General features: G+C 38.2%; 1 protein-coding gene across 2 annotated transcripts in view; it reads left to right on the top strand.

The window, feature by feature from the left end:
- The window catches only part of EDIL3 (EGF like repeats and discoidin domains 3), a 262,102-nt gene that overhangs the window by 207,779 nt on the left and 35,192 nt on the right, over nt 1-19,131 (top strand). For both annotated transcript variants that reach the window (XM_075527316.1, XM_075527315.1), the window contains one exon: nt 2,897-3,081. In XM_075527316.1, the coding sequence (XP_075383431.1) occupies nt 2,897-3,081 (185 nt within the window). The remainder of the gene's footprint in view (nt 1-2,896; nt 3,082-19,131) is intronic.

Genomic DNA, 19,131 nt, shown 5'->3' with positions numbered 1-19,131 from the left:
CACCTGGATAGGTTTAAACATACAGAGTTATCAGATATCATTTATCACAGATAGTGATATCCAAAGCATCTCAAACATTTTGACCTAAGATGCTCCCCTGAGCATAGCCATAAGTATGTCTACATCAGCTCTCACTAACTTAACAGGTTGTGAAAATGGAAAGGGAGATTGAATCCTTTTGCAGGGACATTGCAAAGCGAATTTAAAGAAGAGACAGCACAGTGAAGAGGAGATGTCCCGAGGAATCATGAGCATTATTATAAACATACTTCTATGAGGGATGACTACCTACAGACACAAAGTTTTGTACTAGTTTGAGGATTCTGTCCTTTGCGCTCTAGGTTATAGCTCGCCTATCAAAATAAACAGTCATTATCTTCTGTCATTGCAGCAGGGGGCCATAGGAGCGGGGAAGCAACTGGGTCTGCTGTTCCTCTCTGTGACGCAGCACTAAGACATTGTTCTGCCACCTGCGTGCATCATGTTCACCTCTTTGTTCTCATTGTTCTTCTCACTTTCTCCTGTTACCTTTGACAACTGTCTTCCTCCTCCCTTTGGGGCAGTGGAGAAGGAAGGCGAGTGTAAAATCCCATTAATCCATGCACGCATGCACAGACACACGAGCAGACACATCTGTTGTTTCATAAATCAATAATAATACTCAGAAAAGATAGAACTATTTTTGCTGGATTGGAACAGCACTGAAAAACAGTTTTGACAACCCATGTTTTTGTGTGGGGAACCTCCTTCAGATTCCTCAGATGAAACATTCCTGCTGACAGCCCTTGTGATCCTGGAGTGATACTTCAGAATTGAATAATAAGCGAAGTCCTTCTCTAAAGCAACAGATGAGTCTCTCTCATTTGTGTTATCAATTGCTCCCTCCTACTCCGAGAAAAATTGTTTTGTTGTTGTTATGAACTAGGTAGTTCATTCTACAGACAAGGCTCTGCAATTCTATTTGTGCACTGAAAATCAGTTCTGAAAGGTTGGGTTTTTTTCCAAAAATTAATTCTGTTTTCTGTTTATTTTTTAATTGAATATGAAACATGTCCGTATTTCAAATTCTAAATGCAGTTGTTACTACATTAAAGAGCATATTATTATTATCTGTGTCTGGTAATATGCATTTGCTCCTGCTGTTAGACACCCCACAAAGGGCCTGGTCTTACCTTCCTGATTTGAATTCCTAATAATTCCACTTAATTCTGTGTGTTAAACCTATGGGAGAAACAGAAACTAGAATCTGACCAAAAGGTCTTTGCTAATAATATCAAAGAAACTAAAAAAGAATCCAGTCTTTAAATCTGGGTAAACATGCTGTGGAGGAAATGGACTTTTAAGAAAAAGAGAACCAGCTTTGATATCTAGCTCAAATAATGTGAAAAACAAAATAAAAACTTTGAAGGTGTTTTAAATGGTCACACAGTGCTCTGGCTCTGTCAAGAGACACCAGCTGAGCAGGGTCATGGTCCCAGCAGGAAAGCCTTCACAACTTACGTGTGTGCTTTAAGAAACACAGCTGGTGACTCACAAATGATTACCTGCTAGGAACCAGCTCAGCGAAGTGGGATGTGAGTGTCAGGCGGAAAACCTCTGTCTTCCCAATGATACACAAAGTCAAGGTTCCGTGCATTCACAGTGATGGTGCACTCTTTGCAAAACCTGGGCACACTCTCACTCAGTGAGTTAGACCAATGAGTTAGACCAAATAAAATATTATTTGCAATTTAACTTGCATCAAGTCAGCTACTGAACTAAGTAGGATCACCAAATTTGTGAAGTGAAGACTTTGGGACAGCTGCACGTATGCAGGTTTTTAACAGCTGGGGCAGGAAGGAAATGAGAAAACTGCTTCTTTTTATGTTCCCATCTCCATCTTTCACCTTTTCCTCAAGAACCATCAAACATTACTCCACCCAGCCATGCATCCACCTTTCCTGACCTCTTAGCAGCCCTCTCACTCTCAGCCATTTGACTCGCCTGTCTTTTCCTTATTTTTTTTAAATCTTAAAACCATGCAGCTCATCTACCTCCCTTGGCTTCCAGTACTGTTGTTACAGTTGGGCTGTCGAAGGGTGTCTCTCCTGTTGTCAGCTTGCCTCTTCTCTCTTCTGGGTCCAAATGTACCTTCTGTGTTCCCAGTGTGAAACAGCAAGGCAGAGGATCAGAGAGTCACTTACTAATTTATTTTTTTTCCATGGACACCCAACAGAGAAAGGCAAAGCCCAAGATCTATCTTTTGCTACAATCAAAATAACTCAGTGATGTGGGACATCTACCTGGTTTAAACAAATAAGCCTTTAATGCTTAGTTTCTCCTAAGCAATTATCTCCCACTATTCTCCCTCCTTCACAATTGTTTTTCTGTAGTCTTCCGCTGTCAGTGGGTGTTGGGGCCTTCTAAGTTTTTCTCTAGGTGTCAAGTAATTCAAAAGTGTAGAAGGCTCAGTACTTGTTGACATTTTACTTCAGCAGGGGCTTTAAGAAAAATTAATGTTTCCTCAGTAGGCAAAAACATGGTTGATGTGATATGGCAGAAAAGCATGATAAAATCAAACTGAATAGGGGAAACAATAGCAAGCTGCTGGCCAGGAAAATAAAACTAAGATAAGAAGAGACGGAAGTAATCTTTTCTGTTTGTTTGCCTTCATAAATTTATGCCAGGATAAAATACATTGAATTCTCTATCTTGTTTTTGATTCTTCCAAGGTAGTGTTGAAATAAAGTGCCTTGAATTGGCTATTTTTCATTTGTTTGTTTGCAAGTTCCTCCAACAATAGTCTTGATTAAAGCCTTTTCTTTGAGAATTGCTAGTTTTCTTTTCCACAACAGAAAACCTAAACCACTTACAGAGATAAGTAGGTAGTGTCACAGATCTTATTTTGCTGTTCCAGGTTGCTCTGAACCCCTGGGGATGAAATCAGGACATATACAGGACTACCAAATTACTGCTTCCAGTGTTTTCCGAACACTCAACATGGACATGTTCGCTTGGGAGCCCAGGAAAGCCCGGCTGGACAAGCAAGGCAAAGTTAATGCCTGGACCTCTGGCCACAATGACCAGTCACAGTGGTTGCAGGTAAAGTTTCATATACATTTTCCCCAATGTTTATCTTCTTTGTGTTTCAGATATGGGGAAGGTTGACTGGTTTAGGATTATACTCATATTCTTCACCTTCTGAGTGTAACCATCGTAACTGTGCCACATGTAGATGATGAAGCTATGAAAGCCCACACAGATCTGGACGTCTTTGGTACCTCAGTTGCAGAAAACCCTGCTCAGGGAAACCTTCACCTCCACTAGCCAAACCTTACGAGTTGCCCAGCAGACGTGAATTTTCCTTTGTTAATGGACACAAATAGTAGTTGCAGATCTGTTTCACTGGCTTCTCCTCTTATGTTGAGAGAGATTTTTTTTTTTTTCCCCCTTCTGTCCTTCCAAAGCTCCCTGGAAAAGCGTATTTACTTCAGCTTTGTGCCTGGTAGCAAATCTGGCCCATAGAATTATCTTTGTCTAATTGAGACTGCACAAAATTACCTTCCGACATTGCTCTGAAGCTGGCAAGACTGATTCAGCACTTTAATTCATTATAAAGCTGTGCACAAGGGTTGTTTTCAGCCTGGTAGTGATTTATACAAGTCAGTAGTACACTAACGTGAAAGATTGCAATAAATCACCGGTATGGAAGCCTATTTGACCAGTCTCTGACACGTTCACATTTTTTGAACTGTTGCAAATAGCAGTGTTTTGAGCCAGCTGCCAGTTTGCAGTGCAGTTCTCAGTGGGAAGCCTCAATAGCACTAGACGAGGCTACTAACCCCCTACAATCTTTTCACGTATAAATTATGACATGTTAGCTTTTTTACCTACAGTTGCTAAGCAATTTAGCAATATGATTACTATCTTTTCTCCAAGTTTACACATGTACTGAAAGGAAGTTGCCTTGTCTATTTAACTTCTGAATAACTGAAAATCCTGGGATTTGCTGAAAGTTTTTTAGAGTAGTTTGTTGAAACAGCAGTTAGTAACTTCTGGAGTTACTAACTGGAGAGGAGAGGACAGGAGGAAGATTTTATTGCTATGTTTTACAGTGGAGAAGCAGATAAAAATGTTCCTCCACGTAAAAGAGAGGCAGTTGTATCGTGTTTAGCCCCATCAGTCATACCAAGAAACCATGGGTGTGCAGAGACTCCACAGAAATATCCTGTGGTTATTATTCCTCCTGTGGGTGACAGTGGATTTTTAATTAACTACAGATGGCAACAGGCTGCAGAGATAATTCTTATATTCTAAAATTTTCTGTTCTGTTCTAAGTCTTGCTATACTTGAACCTACCTGAACCTGCAAATTGAATCTGACCACTTGCACAGTCTCTGCAAGTCCTTGAAGTATCAGGCATACTTTTTTTTATCTGGTCAGAAGAAAGCTGTGAAGAAATATTTGTCTTTTATTTCATTTGTCATATGGCTATGATATGAGTCCAGTAACTTCACAGGGATATGACCAATTTACCTTTTCCTGAAAGTCATTATACTTACGATATTTTTCCAAAAGAGTATGATAACATTTCTTGTTTGAAAAAAACCAGGTGGCATTACAACCACTTGTTTTTTCAGTCCTTAAACTGGTCATTAACTTCTACTGTAGGCTGATTGTTTTGAATTCAGTCCACGAGTAGAGATGGGTGCACATGCTTCAAGTCTAGGTAACAATTCTGTAAGAAGGACATGCCTTGTCATTTAAATTCATCCATTCGTTGTTGTTCTCTTTGCTGTTTTTTCTTTAAAACACAGAGTATTGTATTGTAAACTTCTAACACACTGACTGCAATTTTATCATCGTGCTGCTTTCATAGTTTAGTCAAAACACATTTGTAAGAAAAAGCGTGTGAAAGCAAACTTATTTGTATGCTCTTTTCACTCAGCAATTCATATTACAAGGAATGATCCCAATAGCAATTCCATGCTATCCTAAAACAAGCTTAAAGTAAGACACAGATTTTTGGATTTTGCTACAGTAGCTGGCCTACCAATATGATACTTCACTGTGTTAGCTTTCCATGCCTTTTGAATTTTCTCCGTGTGCCTTACGTGGTTTATCTTTTGCACTTTTCACTAGAAAGCCTACAAAATTGGGTAAAAGCCTACTGAATGCCTTTAACAATTATTCTTGTAGTATATGGTATGTGGATGACTTGAACAGATCTGTTCTGACTTACAGTTACTTTGGGGGATGCATGCCCAAATGCCACTGCTATCAACTGTTCCTCTGTTTAAAAGCTTGTGTGCTGACACATATCTCAGAGTGCCTGCTGTGATAATGGTTGCTGAGAGGTGATGTTTGCATCATATGCATAAATTCTACTTCCTACTTATGGGGAGTTCATATCACTTTTGGGTGAACCCTGGAGATAAATTCTTCTCCATCATGAGCTGGGGTTGTTTTACTCGTTTTTCTCTCAAAAGGGAAATGCCGAAACTTCTATGTATTTAAAAATGCAGCCATTTAACACATATGCTCTTTGTTTTAAAATGTTCTGGGTTGCTACATCCATAATTTAGCTCCAGGACAGGAATATGAATATTATGTGGCTCCGCACACAGACTGTGCATTTTTGGGTTCAAGAGTACTCACCTTATCGGTGCTGCCATTGTTGAAAATCTCTTGTGGTCTAGCCTCTACTCGCTTACGAACTCCAGGTTCCCCACATAACACTCCTTTACACCAAACACCATCATTAGTAATGGAAGAAAGTATTTTTGTGGTGTGGGGGAAAAGTTAATGAGATTAGATGACCAAAATCGTACTTTTCCAGCTCAGTCATAAATTGGGTCTGAATTCCCCCATGTGCTTGCTCAAGGGCACTCTTGCTATTCCTTTAAAGGTGATGCTGCAGAAGCCATGTCAGTTACCTGGCTGAATTCAGGAGCTTCCGTTAACATAGGTAACCTGCCCCTTTAGTGTCTCTGTACTCATCGCAGTTGAAATCTGTGCAGTTTGGTGATACAGAACAAAGTAGCTGTTCAGGTTTGGTAGCAAATCTAATGCAAATAATTGGTTCCAGAAACTCTCTGCTCCTGAATACTTTTCTTTAGGGATTTCCTCCCTTTTGGAGATACCTCTGTGAAATTATCTGAATAACAGTAAAATTAAAGATTGCGGGGAGATGGGGAAGTGAAAATAAAATTAAAAAAAAGTAATGGTTTGCTCCTGTAATTATGTATAAACTTAGCATAAACTAAGTGAGGTAAAGCACTTCAGTTTAATTACTGAGAAAAGAAAGAAAAGCCTAAACTTCACTTTCCTTCAAGGCAGTCCCTTTCCCTCATTACTTTGACTTGCTTGTCAGCATCACTTGCTACCTTGAACCAGTTCACAGGCTTTTCCCAGGATGTCTTGCTGAACTACTGTGACCAGGCTGCTTTGCCGGTTTGGGAACTGCTTCTGCTCCTTCCGGACACAGTCCAGGACTGCCCTTCCAGCCGGTCACCCCACTTCCCATTTCTTCAGTTATTTGACATTAAAGGAAGTGTTAGAAGTACTTCCCACCTTACGCCCAGAATGAGGCACTGAGGCTATAAAGGTTATTGAAAATTATTCCTACTGATCTTTCAGATGCTTGGTGACTGCTCTTGTAAACAGATTTTCACCATTCTGTATCTCATGTTCCTAGCTGAGACTATCATTAAAAAGAATTAACATTTTCCTCAAAATCCATTTCCACTCTACTACTGATTTTCTGCAGTTACAAATTATGAAATCAGGACAGCGGCTTAAAGTCCCTTTTCTCTATTTACTGTTAGTTAAGTTTTGGTGTTTTCACATATTTTCTTGTTTCTGCTAGATCGGCAGATGCCATATCCATCATTGTATTGATTTCCCACTCTCTCTCACTGCCTAATAAAGACAGCAACACCTTGTCCTTTAATGCCTTTGTCCCTTTGTCCTTTGCCTGGTGCTTCAGCAAATAATTTCTCCAATGCAGTTTCTCTGACCTACCATCCTCTGCAATATTCCTTGGAGCTGAGGCATCTCAGTTCATTTAGTGTCTCCAAATAGATGGAACTTTCTTCTCCCCCCCCCAGCCATCTCCTTTGTATAAATTGTTTTGTATGTTATCCTAGTTCTAACTTTCTAATTGTACATGGGTATTGGCAGTATTTTATCTTAAAACTGGTGCTATGCTAGGTTTTTTGAAGGCCTGTATCTCTACAGAGCACAGCTGGATGAAAACGATGCCCATCGTGGAAGCCTGCTGAGGTTCCTTTTATATCTCCATATTATCTTCAGGTCACCAGCAGCACTGCAGTAGCTTTATATTTCTAGTTGTACTTGAAACCTTAAAATAGTTTACTTGCTGCAAAAATGACTGTCATCGGGTTGCTTAACTTGTATTTTGCTGCAAAGCTAGTGGAAGGTTCTGCAGCTTGATGTGCATGAATGATAAACCTGGTACAGTTTATCCACAGTTCTTTTATATAGTTACCATTGAGCTCAGATGATTTAAGAAAATGATCCCTCTCCTAAATAGGAGGGTGGAGCAACAAGCAATGTCTTATTTTAATGTTTCTCTTGCTGATTCGATGTGATGGAATCAGCTAAGCACTATTAGGGAAAAACTAGTTGCTGATAAAGATAGCATATTGTTTGAAGATTGGCAAAGGAACTGTTTTATATATATATATATATACCTACACATTTTCAAAATGTGATGATTGCCAGTAGTATAATACATTTGGGTTGGGTATTTTCCTGCCAACCTAATCTCCAGTATTAGACAATATTACTGAGATTTTTCATCAACATCGTTAGAAAACAATTGTCTCAGTGCTGCAATTGACTTATTCTTTCAGTTGAATACATGATCATCTTTTTTACATCATGAAGTTTCTTGTTTGAAAACAAAGGCAAAACTGTATTCCAAATATTGATTCATTTTTTGTTATATGTATGCAAAACCATATCTATCTACAAAGTCTCATGCCATCATAGGATCTACTTATCTTCATTGTCTAGCATTTATTTACAGTGTTTAAGCTTCTAAGTGATCAAATTAAAGAGTTTTTTATTTAAAGGCTAAACCAGACCCAGCTTCTACTCAGTTTTTCTTATAGAGTACTCTTACAGAAAGTAGACTTCATGCTACGTTTCTCCACTATTTACAAAACTTGACAGTGGTATGTGTTGTGCTTTGCACCACAAATGCAAGTCATCTGAAATTGTCTAAATACTAAGAAAAATGAGGATTAAGAGAAGACAGAGGGTAACCATGCCTAATGCTATGTCAGCTTCAGCAGTCTCCTCCAGAGCACAGCTAATGTAAGCCTAGAGAGACAACCCAGACCTTTTTTTCCATTTCACCAAGTTATTGGCTATATAACCTGATGCAGAGGGACTAAACTAGAGTAATTTTTAATTTTACTGATTCTATATATAAAATTTACATATGCAATTTATAGATATCTTAAAATATCTACTTCTAATTAGTTGCTTAGGATCCTTCTATAGCCAATGGAAAGAGGACAGCACTATCAGGGAATAATTCATCGTATCCTCAGTAAGTGTCTTAAGTTTCCTGTTATGAATCACCCTGGAGATATGCCTTTACTCTGTTAGCCACAGAGAGAGATAGACAATTAGCTTAAACTAGAAGATGAATTTTTGAATGATGAAAATTACGTGAGGTGAATCCTTCCCTTTTTTAATATGGGAAGAGAACATTATTTTTCATCTCATATTGGTTCGCTGAGCTTATTTTAATGTTGGCGTTCATTCTGTCACTAAAAAAGAGGATTGTTGTTTCCTGTCTCTCATGTGGTATTTGCACCTTGTCTATTATTACACCTGCCTCTTTCTTCCCTTTTTTGCTGTATTTACCTGTTTATTTGTAATGAATTCTGCAGAGGCTTACTAGATAGGAAATCACTATACAGTAGCATTTCCTAAATACTGAAAACAATTCATAAGGAGAAAATTGTGTGGATTGTTTAATTATCTTTTGAATTGTGTTGTTAGCAAAGCAAGCATTAATACCAATACTGGTTAAAGTACCAAATAAGTGGTTTCTGTCTGGCCACCAGCTTAAATTTTTTTTTTTTGACACCCACACTTTGAAAAAAAGAAAATGCTTAACAACATCTTAGTTAAATAAGGACTTAAAAGACACAAAATTGGAATAGGATAAAATGTTAGTTTAAAACCAATCTAGTAATTAACATGAAGAAATTACATGACTTCTAGAAGGCTTGGACTGCTAAGCAGTGTGTTGTGACTGGTCTTTGAAAGATACAGTATTCTATGGGAATTGTAAGCTTAATTATAACACATTATAAACAAAGGGCATGTATCTTTCTCTGCAGCTTCAATAAACCACAGCCATCACCAACAGATCAGGAAAGGAATCAATATCCTTTGCATGTACAGCAACAAAAGGTCTCTCTCATTTTTCAGATGCAAAGTTGGTACTGGTTTTTAATTATAATTTCTCACAAGCATGAAATTGAGTTTTCAGATTTCGGATGGCAAAAGACAAGTTGTGCAGAGATCAGCCTTTCTTTGTGCTATGCTTTTTGTTGGAATACTGAAAGATATTTAAAGTCAATATTGGTCATTTTCTCTTTTCAACTCAAAGTCATCTTCCTCCTTTCTTATGGTTCTTGGCAAGACAGCTGTCATTTTCTGCTTGAAGGACTTAATTTGGATACTCAGCTTTGGCATCTCTTTGGTCTTGTGCTTACCTCAATGAGGAGATTCACAGAGTAATATTCGGTTCACACAGTCTGATAGTTCACAGGATGCAGCAACATAACAAGGCAGGTTGTGATTAAATTATTAATATGGATTTTTCTCATACTTTGCCAGAATCTCGCTATAGATACATTTCCTTGTAGAAAGCAGGCAGTGGTAGAATAAGGTAGTAATGGACAAATAGTTTCGAGTGATTTAGTCAAAGACAAAAGCAGGTAAAGAGAGATACCCACTTCTAAATTGAACACTTGAGTTTACCTACTTTGCACTGCCTAGGCCAGAATGCCAAACAGGTCACTTCACTGAATTCTTCACTTGCCCATAAACCATAGACTTAGGTTTGCAACTAGATGATCACTGTTTGCACTGTGTAGCTTGAGATGAACAGCAAGCTTGCTTGCTTGCTTTTTTTTTTTAACTCTATTCTCTCCATATGTTGCCAATGCTTTTTTAACACTAGTAACAAACACATAGCTTAGAGAAATGGTATTAAGAGGTATGCCTTGATTTCTTAGTTGCAGTTACGTGCCAGCAAATATTTGACCGCCATTCCAGAGGTCATTCTCTAACCCAGTTTTTCCCCCAAATCATTTCAAGTTAAATGCATTATTCACATTAATAATGTTACTAAATTGTGCATTTCAGCATTGCCCTTCCTAAATTGCTTTTGACTTTGCAAAGCTTTCTTCTGCAATTCATTTTATGGAAATGTTTATAGTGGTAATTGAATTTAAGCCTTGAAATTAAATAAGGCAGCATAAAATCTTGGTTTATTTTGCCTTTTCAATGATGTATTTAGGCTGTATTTTATCATTTAGGTAGCAAAGTCTAGACCCTTGGTAGAAGCATTGGTTTTACTCTGGTTAAATACAAGGAGATTGTTAGAAGGAGAGGCAGAGTACAGAAGCTCTTTGTTGCAAGATGTCCAGGAAATAGGCAACAAATAGCTACAGCATGATTATTTCCTGGGATAAAATTTTTATGACAACACTTTCATAAACAGGTACAAAGGAAAGAGTCTGTCTGAACTGTAAATTAGCTATGGTTAAGATTTTATAGGAGAAAAATGTTTCGTTGCACAAAGTCCTACTCTGTTGAGTGAATTATATTCCCTACTCTGTTAAGTCTTCAGTAAAAAATGAGGGGTTAACTCAGTGTTCCAGAGCCTATCTCTGAAACATAACAAATTCATCATCACTAGCAAAAATTACTTGAGAAGTTTCCATAAACAGTTGAATCATGTCTAGCTCTAAAGCACTGCAAGAGAGTACTGTCAGTTCCCTTACTGACTTGTAGTTTTTCTCTGTGTATCACTCCCCTGCAGATGAAAGTTAAATTGAATAATGACCCATTTCCTGTTACAATAACGGGTTTTGATCTTGCTTTAAAAAATCTGGGAGTGTAAGCAAAAACTCTCTGGTTGTTCTGAATTTTGATATACGTAGGATTTGAGTCTGAAGTATTTTTTTGTTACTGTGTATTTACAGTGGAAATTTTGCTTGATGCCGATAGCAGCACCTTCTGAAAATGGCATGCATTAAATTTTAACGGAATGATGTTAGTTTTTCATTGTTTTAAATTCCTGCCTGTTTTACCTAGCTATCCTTTCCAGTGATGTGAAATAATTTGTCTCTATTTGTGAAACAAAACCATATTCTCCTTGCCCCCCTTAAAATAACAAAATGGCTACAAAATTGGCTAGATAGGAATACAGAAGGAAAGGATGCAAATGTGTTTCTTATTCATGCCTTCTTCTTCCCAGGCAGTGTTTCAAAATAGCATCCACTTTTTCCTAATAAAACTGTTCATTGTTTTCATAGCTACATCTGAATTAGTTTTCGACTCAAGCACAATTGGACACAGTTGTTGCCCCACAATACTTTCAGTCTCAACAAGACAAAAGGATGACAAAGAAAACACAGATGAGGGAGAGAAATGAAGCGACCTTGACAAGGTCAAGTATCTTTAAGCAGCAAAAAATACCTGATGTAAAAAGAGATGAGACAAAATCCAGTGCAGGATGAAAGCAAAAGAATAGAGTGGAACTGGGTCTAGTTCTGTTTTCTGATAGCTCGATGCTTTATTAACTGGGCTGTGCTGTTTTTATTAGCCCTGCACATTTGTTCCCCAATGTTACTTCTTGACTAAGCAAAACACTTATATTTTCTTCATCTATCTGTCAAGATCTTACGAGTAAAAGATACAAAAGTCTTGGAAAGCTGTTCTTCACTGAACAGGCCTCTCAGTTTTGCATTTGTATGATTTTAGTCTTTATGCCACTTCAAAAATGCTGTGAAGCTGTATTACAATATTCTAGTTGACTTCAGAACATGTTTGTTCAAAATCTGCTATTCATTTTCTTATTCTGTTCAGAATAAGAAACAGATCAGTTCCTAGCTTGGCAAATTGTGAACAGAGATCACATTTTTTTTGCTAAGTAAATAATGAAATTGATACCCAAACACAAAGAAGTAGTGGTGACAAAGGGACCTCAAATTAATCTAAATTATAAGGCAACAAGCTACCTTGCAGCCTTCTTCAGAGGAGGGGGAAACGTGCTTAACCAGGCTGACATTTACCTAGCAGTAAGCAGAAAATGAAACAGTCCTATCTCAGCATGTTAAAGCATCAGATAAAGTAGATATGCACGTTTCTCTTGCTGTTTCTGAATCTTAGCCTATTCATTGGTTTCATCATGTATTTTTCCCCAATAACATCCCAATCATAGTTTAGTGTTGGTCTCAGCAGAATACTTAATAGCTTGGCTTTTTTGGTTTTGGTTTCCATGTTAACTCAGGTGTGTCTATATAGCAATGTATTGTGCAAGACCCTCTTTCCTCTCTGCTTAATGACATTCATCCTGCTTGATCCTCAAGTAACGCAAGAGCAGTTTCCCTGTCAGAAAACATGACATAAGAGAAAAATCTTAGCAGAAAAGGTGAGAAAGAGAGGAGAATTTAAAAGGAAAATCACAGTAGACACAAAAATACTGCAACTAAACATTTCTTCAATTATCTGGGTCTTGTTCAAGAGCACCTTGAGACTTGTAATATAGAGTGTCAGAACAGGCTCTCATCGGAATTTCCTCACTGATTTTGGTCTTGTGTCTGTGTGTACATCTACTCACAGGCGCTGAGACTTACTCAACAGGCATAAAGATAGAAATAGAGGCAAATTTTCTCAGAACAAAATCAGGACAGAGCTGAGATGATATCTGAGTTGACAGTGCTTATGCTCACATTTGATAGTTTTCTCTAACACAAGTCAGGTAATAGGTTATTTTAAAGGAATGCATATTTTAAAAGTTAGTCCTTGGGATTACAAGAACTTCCTGCCTAATTATGTCCTATACATAATCAAGTCTTAATTGCTTTTGTTGTTGGAGTGATCTCCTTAGAAGCTTCATGTTTAATTAACCACAAGATATATTAATCCTATTTCAACCCAGCCTTTCCTTGTTGTATAATTAAGCAGAAAAATATTTTCACAATTAGAAGTTAATTCTATATATAGCAAGTAAAAGGAAAACACGTCTGTAAAAAACACAGATCTGTTATTTCTCATGGCAAAAGTAAAATATTCAGACCTATCTTAATGGGCCATCTTTGTTAAGAGGTAATGAGAAATATAACACACCAATACTGTTTTCAGCTAAGAAGTAATAAGGAGAAAACTATCAGAATGGTTTTTAAAGGCCTTACTGCAGAGGGTTAATGATCTCCCTTTAGCAACATCAGAAATATTACAAAGGTGTGATACAGTATTTATAAATACAGGAACAGACCCTCACTGTATATTCCTTTATCTGAATTTATTTTTATTGATTTTATTTAGGGATGTTCCTCAGTTTGTCTTATTTATAGTTCAGTTACGTCTAACTCAAACGCTGCCGCTATTATACCAGATAGATAAATACTGTGGATTCAGTTTTGTGTTGTCCTACATAATGCTGAGCATCCTAAACTTTTAGAAACCTCAATAGCACGTTGGAAGAGTAGCTAAGACTTGCTTTTTTGGAGAAGTACCAGACAGCTTCAGCTGATGTTATTTCATGGAGCCGAAGAATAAAAGTAAGAGATTTTTAGAAGGTGGTTTATTGACTCCCTAACTAACTTACATGGCAATGTTGAGACTATAAAACTCAGTGACCAACTGAACTGGCGAAGGATAGATGCCTCTAAACTGAATAAGGGCCTCAGAGCACAGCAGTTGCATAGTTGAGAGCAGCACAGATGTCCATCGCAGAAGAAAGCCATATTGTTTTCAGTGTCTCTCATTGAGCCTGCGAAGGTTCTTCATCCACTTCAACAGGATCTCTGGAAATAACCATGATTTTCTTCTGCATATGAATACGTGTTGCATGCCAATACATGTACAGTGAATGGTGTGAACCTCAATCAAAGCATGTGGACATCACAGCAATGATGGATCGCACATTAGGAGAACATGAGCCAAATCCAAATGAGCTAATGGGAGCGACAGCCTGACTATCAGTAGAGAGGTGCCTGGTGACTAACGAACAAGTGATACATGCATTTTGTTCCTTGCACAAGCTTGCCTGTTTCCTGCCCACAGATCTGTCTCCACTGGGAGGACTGGTTTACTCAAAATAAACCTCAGAGCTGCTTTAAAACAGCTGCCAGTTTAGTTATTAGTGGTTGACTGTTTTTCGCAGCATCTGCCACCAAACCGTTTATTGTTTTCACTTCCCCCAAATGTACATCAATATAAATTGCAGGACCACAGTAGGATTTGCTTTGTGTTCCGAAATACATCAGAGGGGTTGTTTTTATTTGAGAGGAGCTTAGAAGTCTTGTTTTCCAAGGTTCACAGCAATAATTCATAGCCCTAGAAAGTCTTTTGATATTAAAAATTAAATCTCTCTTTTATGAGAATTTAAGAGTTATTTGGGGGTTATTATCAGCGAGTTTTAACGTGGTTCCCTTTATTTTCTTTATTCCCCATCCTGCTGTATGCAATTTTGTGTTGCTAATGCAATCTGACTCTATATATAAGGAAAATATTTTTTTTGTAATTCTAAGATAATTTTTCATTTAAAATATACATCATAAATAAAACACAAGAGGATGAAGGAAGGGTCTTTTGAGAATTTTGCATGTCTGAGTTACTTTATATCTCTGCAGATGCATATGGGGAAGGTGCAATCTTTCTCCTTTTTCCACTATAATTTTTTAAATTTTCTGATTGAGTTCCACTCTTATAGTAAAATGTCATAAAATGTTATCTGGTTTTAGTTCTAATAAAACAATAATGACACCCACTACCAGGGCAGGAGAGGATAGGTAGCGAAAGACTGCAGTGTTGTATTTTTGACCCTCTGAAAAGTCAAACTTCAAATGGAATAATAGCATTCGGGGAAAAAATGGAGCAATTGGAAATAAATGTTGTCATGTTGAGTAACATCTAACTCTGTGATTTTAAAAAGTCTGTCATCTATTATGGAAGCTCACTCAAAAGGTGGAAATTGTGGCTAATCAATTTACATTGCAGTCCTCCCACATTGCATGAGCCTTTCCATTTCATTTTGACTGAAACAAGAACTGAATTCTGGGAATTAGATTTTAGTTCCTGCATTAAAAGGTATAAGCAAGTTAAATTTTAATGCACAAGAAAATAAATGAAAACATTAAAATTAATTATTCAAATTTAATCTGTTCCTCAGTTTTACAGAGAACTGTAAATCTCATTTGAGGATTGCACTTCAGCCATTTAGGCAGTGGGGTCTTTAAAACTGGAATAGAGACTCTGTATGAGGAGCTTTCTAGACAATTTGATCATCTGTCACTTTGCATTGTATCACCTCATTATTTCACAGATTAAAGGGAAATGCGTAAAAAGAAACTCAATGCCATGATTCTAAAAAGGCATTGTTTATAAAACACAGATATCTTCACTGATCTGCACTTGATTTTAGGTGTCATGTAGCAGGGATAAAAACAAAGGCAGGCAGTTCTGGTTTTTTGTTATATTAATTAGTTTATCACACCAACTTTAGGACCACATTGCCCACACACGATTGCAGGATCTGTTTGGGAGGATTTTTATGGCTCAGGAACTGCCATTAACTAACCTATTACAGTAATGTAAAATTTTTTTTTTTTTTTTTACAGAAACGTTAATATCCAAGATAAACAATGTCTACTTGAAGCAGAAGTAGACGTGAAAGAAGCCGCTAGTGTATGTTCAGATATGGGTAGCAGCATGCTGATCTTCACTTTTTGAGTTAGATTTAAGAATCGATGCTGTGATGTTTCAAAAATAAGTATCAAAAGTCTGATCCAGAATGTAGCGAAGTCAGTGTAAATGCTGATATTTATTTCTGTATATTTTTGCCACTGTACATAGGATAATGACTGGGAGTAAACAGTGTCGTGCACTGCAACCCGTAGCCATACACCTCTACCTTACTAAAGCAATTGCTCCTGTTAAGTGCAGGATTCGTTGTCATCCTTTAAATGGCTTCTAGGTCAGTTCCTTAAAGTACTTCACGGACTTTTACCAATTTGGTTTCGAGTTGTGGGGTTTTTTTTTAACTTTGAGACCAATCTTCTAAGTTACCTGTATGTATGTTGTGTTAAGAGTTAACTGTGGCGTAGGAGTCTGAGGAGTGGCTGGGGGGGGGGGGGGGGACACACGACCCTCCTGTTGAGTCAGGAGGTTCAGACCGGACCCCCTTGCTTTCTAAACTCCTTCTCAGAGAGGAGCCTAGGGCGGCTAAGTCCAGTCCTAGTCTCAGCCTTGGTCAACGGTTATCTTCTAAGGACTGTATGTGCAGCCATTCACCAGAGTAAAGGCGACAGCGTTAATTTAAACGCGCTGCACCCCCAGTCTAGTCGCGTTGCAAGAACTATCACAGCCACACCTCAAGCGTCTGGTCGTGTTCAATAACTACCACGGCTAGATTAATAAGGAGTGCAGTTTATTAGAGCAACAGATACACAGATTCTTTGGATTACCGGTGATAAATTTACTGCCTGCAAAGCACGTGCAAATACCAAGAGTATGAGTGACACTGCCGGCTATAAACGCGTTAAAGATGATAAAGTGACTCTGTAGAGATTTCTAAGTTTCCCGGGGAGGCACTTGGTAAAACCAAGTGCTCGACTCTTACCCAAAGGCGTCCCGATGGGGGGGAAGAGAGGCTCAGCCCGTCGACTGATCCCAGACGTCAGAGTGGTACGCGATGGTGTCTTCCCTAACATTCCCTCTCTCTTAAACCATTTTATACTATCTTTCACCTTTCGGGTGGAGCTTGAGTGACTCTAGTCATACATCGTTGTTTAGGATTGGTGTAAAGTTTTCTCGCTTCGCTTTTAAAGGTATAGGCTAGGAAAAATTCAAAGCTTAAGCTCAGTGAGGGGTGGTCGCACCTTAGAGGTGGGTAGTTTTTTGGGATGGAGGTGTGTTTTGGTATTATAATGATGTTATAATGAGCAAAGTTCAGCAAAAGGACAGCATTTTGTCAGAAACGTGACAGACTGTTGGCCCAGGATAGCAAATGTGCAGTTCACTGGTCACACACAACACCTTTGAGTTCCCATTTATTCACAGAGCCTGGCCGCGGCGTCTCCACACCGCTGCACCCTCCAAACAGTACCTTCGTAGAGTCAGCACACCAAGCCCCGCTGGCGTCACCGACCTCTAAGGTTATAGGCCTAGGGAACTCCCATGGAATGGATTCCTTGCATGTCAGCCACATTCCAGCTGGGAATCTTCTTCAATGCTGTACCTTACCTAAAAGTGTAATATAAGTTTAATTTCTAAGTCACGTCCAGCAATTATCCCACAATGTAACATAACAAAAAAAGTCAGAAAAGAGTATGGAGAAAGCAGGTTGGGAATGCAATATGCAGTATTTTTCCCAGTATAAGAATTAAGTAGGGTCACATGAGATTAGCAGGTGGCAGGTTAATACAAATAAAAGGAAAGATATCCACATTAAGAGCTAGCACTGAGCTCCCTGTAGCAGAGGTAATCCATACCACTAGCCACCTATAGAATCTATGAACTGAGGATTTAGGAATTTCATGCTTTCTGCACCCCCATTTCTTCTCTTCTGCCCGTAAGTGGATAATAAGATACCGCCTGTTGTGCATGGATAAGGGAAGTATGTGTGACAAGAACTAGAGGACATCAACAGCAGGAGTCGGGTTTTAGGAGGTGGTTTTACACAATGCATGGCAGACCAGAGAAACTCTGACAAATTATTTTGTGGCTGTGAGAAATTGATTTGAATTCCAGGGGAGACTGGACATGAACTCATCCAGTTCTTACAGAAAGGAACCCATTAGGAATTACTAAACAGACAAAACACATGAAGTTCAAGACCTCAAAATCAGTGGAGACTGCAGGTGTATTAGGCCAACATATATGTATATGTTTTGTCTTTTGTATCTGCTTTTGGCCACTTTTGGAAGCCAAATGCTGGTTTGCACCGGTACAGCTTGCCCTCTTCTGTCAGTCTTCTACGGAGGCATTTACCATACAAGCAAAGGTACCACAGTCAAGGAAAGGGAAAAATAAACTGAACAAGAAGGTTGAGACAGCATAATTATATTTCATTACCATGGTATATTTTTTTTATCTTCTTTTTTTTTTATTTTCAGATTTCTGTGTAATTCTATCATTAGGAGAACTGCTTTCAAAAATTCCTGTTTCATTTAGCTGGAAGTAAATGCTCAGTGCTTGAGGCCAAATATGGGGCACATGTTTCTGTAGTCTAACAATCAAAATAGTTTTCTGCACTGAGCTTGGTTAACCTGAGTGACTCAGGAATAATGTCAAAAGACGAATTTATGGACGCTACTCTAATTTTTTAAAACTTTCAGGTTTATTTCTGCAGAATCATATCCTGCAACTGTTGCTCCAGTTTACATTAGGACTTTTCCTGTTTTATAATCCTGTAAAAAGATCATTTCAGTATGATTCCTTACTGTGCACAGGTGTGTCTGTAGTTTTCCTAAATCTATTTAGCCAAATCTAAGCAAGTCACTGTCACTCCATCCCTCTAGTCTCTCTTAAAGGGAGGCAAAGACCAATTACTGCTTTCCTGAGATGCCCACCTGGGAGAGACAGAACGAATGGCCCTCTGGAAGGGCTGTTCTCTCCATTGGCTCTCCATTCACTCTGCTGAGTTGACATGGCTAGCTTTCGTTAGGAGCCTACCTTTCAGTAAAAAATAAGTTAGTCAAGATTAAGTCTACCCCAACTTGCCACTCAGTATTTTTATTTGAAGTCATTTTAATATAATTATCCAACTTATTTTATTTCAATATTATTAGGGTAATTACCTGAAATATATTCCTACACAATAATTTCAACGCTAAGAATGGTATTGTGCCAGCATGCTGTCCCCTGAAA

Source organism: Mycteria americana, chromosome Z (genome assembly GCF_035582795.1).
Source record: "Mycteria americana isolate JAX WOST 10 ecotype Jacksonville Zoo and Gardens chromosome Z, USCA_MyAme_1.0, whole genome shotgun sequence".
NCBI classification, from domain to species: Eukaryota; Metazoa; Chordata; class Aves; order Ciconiiformes; family Ciconiidae; genus Mycteria; species Mycteria americana.
Note: the sequence above shows the minus strand (reverse complement) of the source record. Positions and strands in the feature narration are given on the sequence as shown.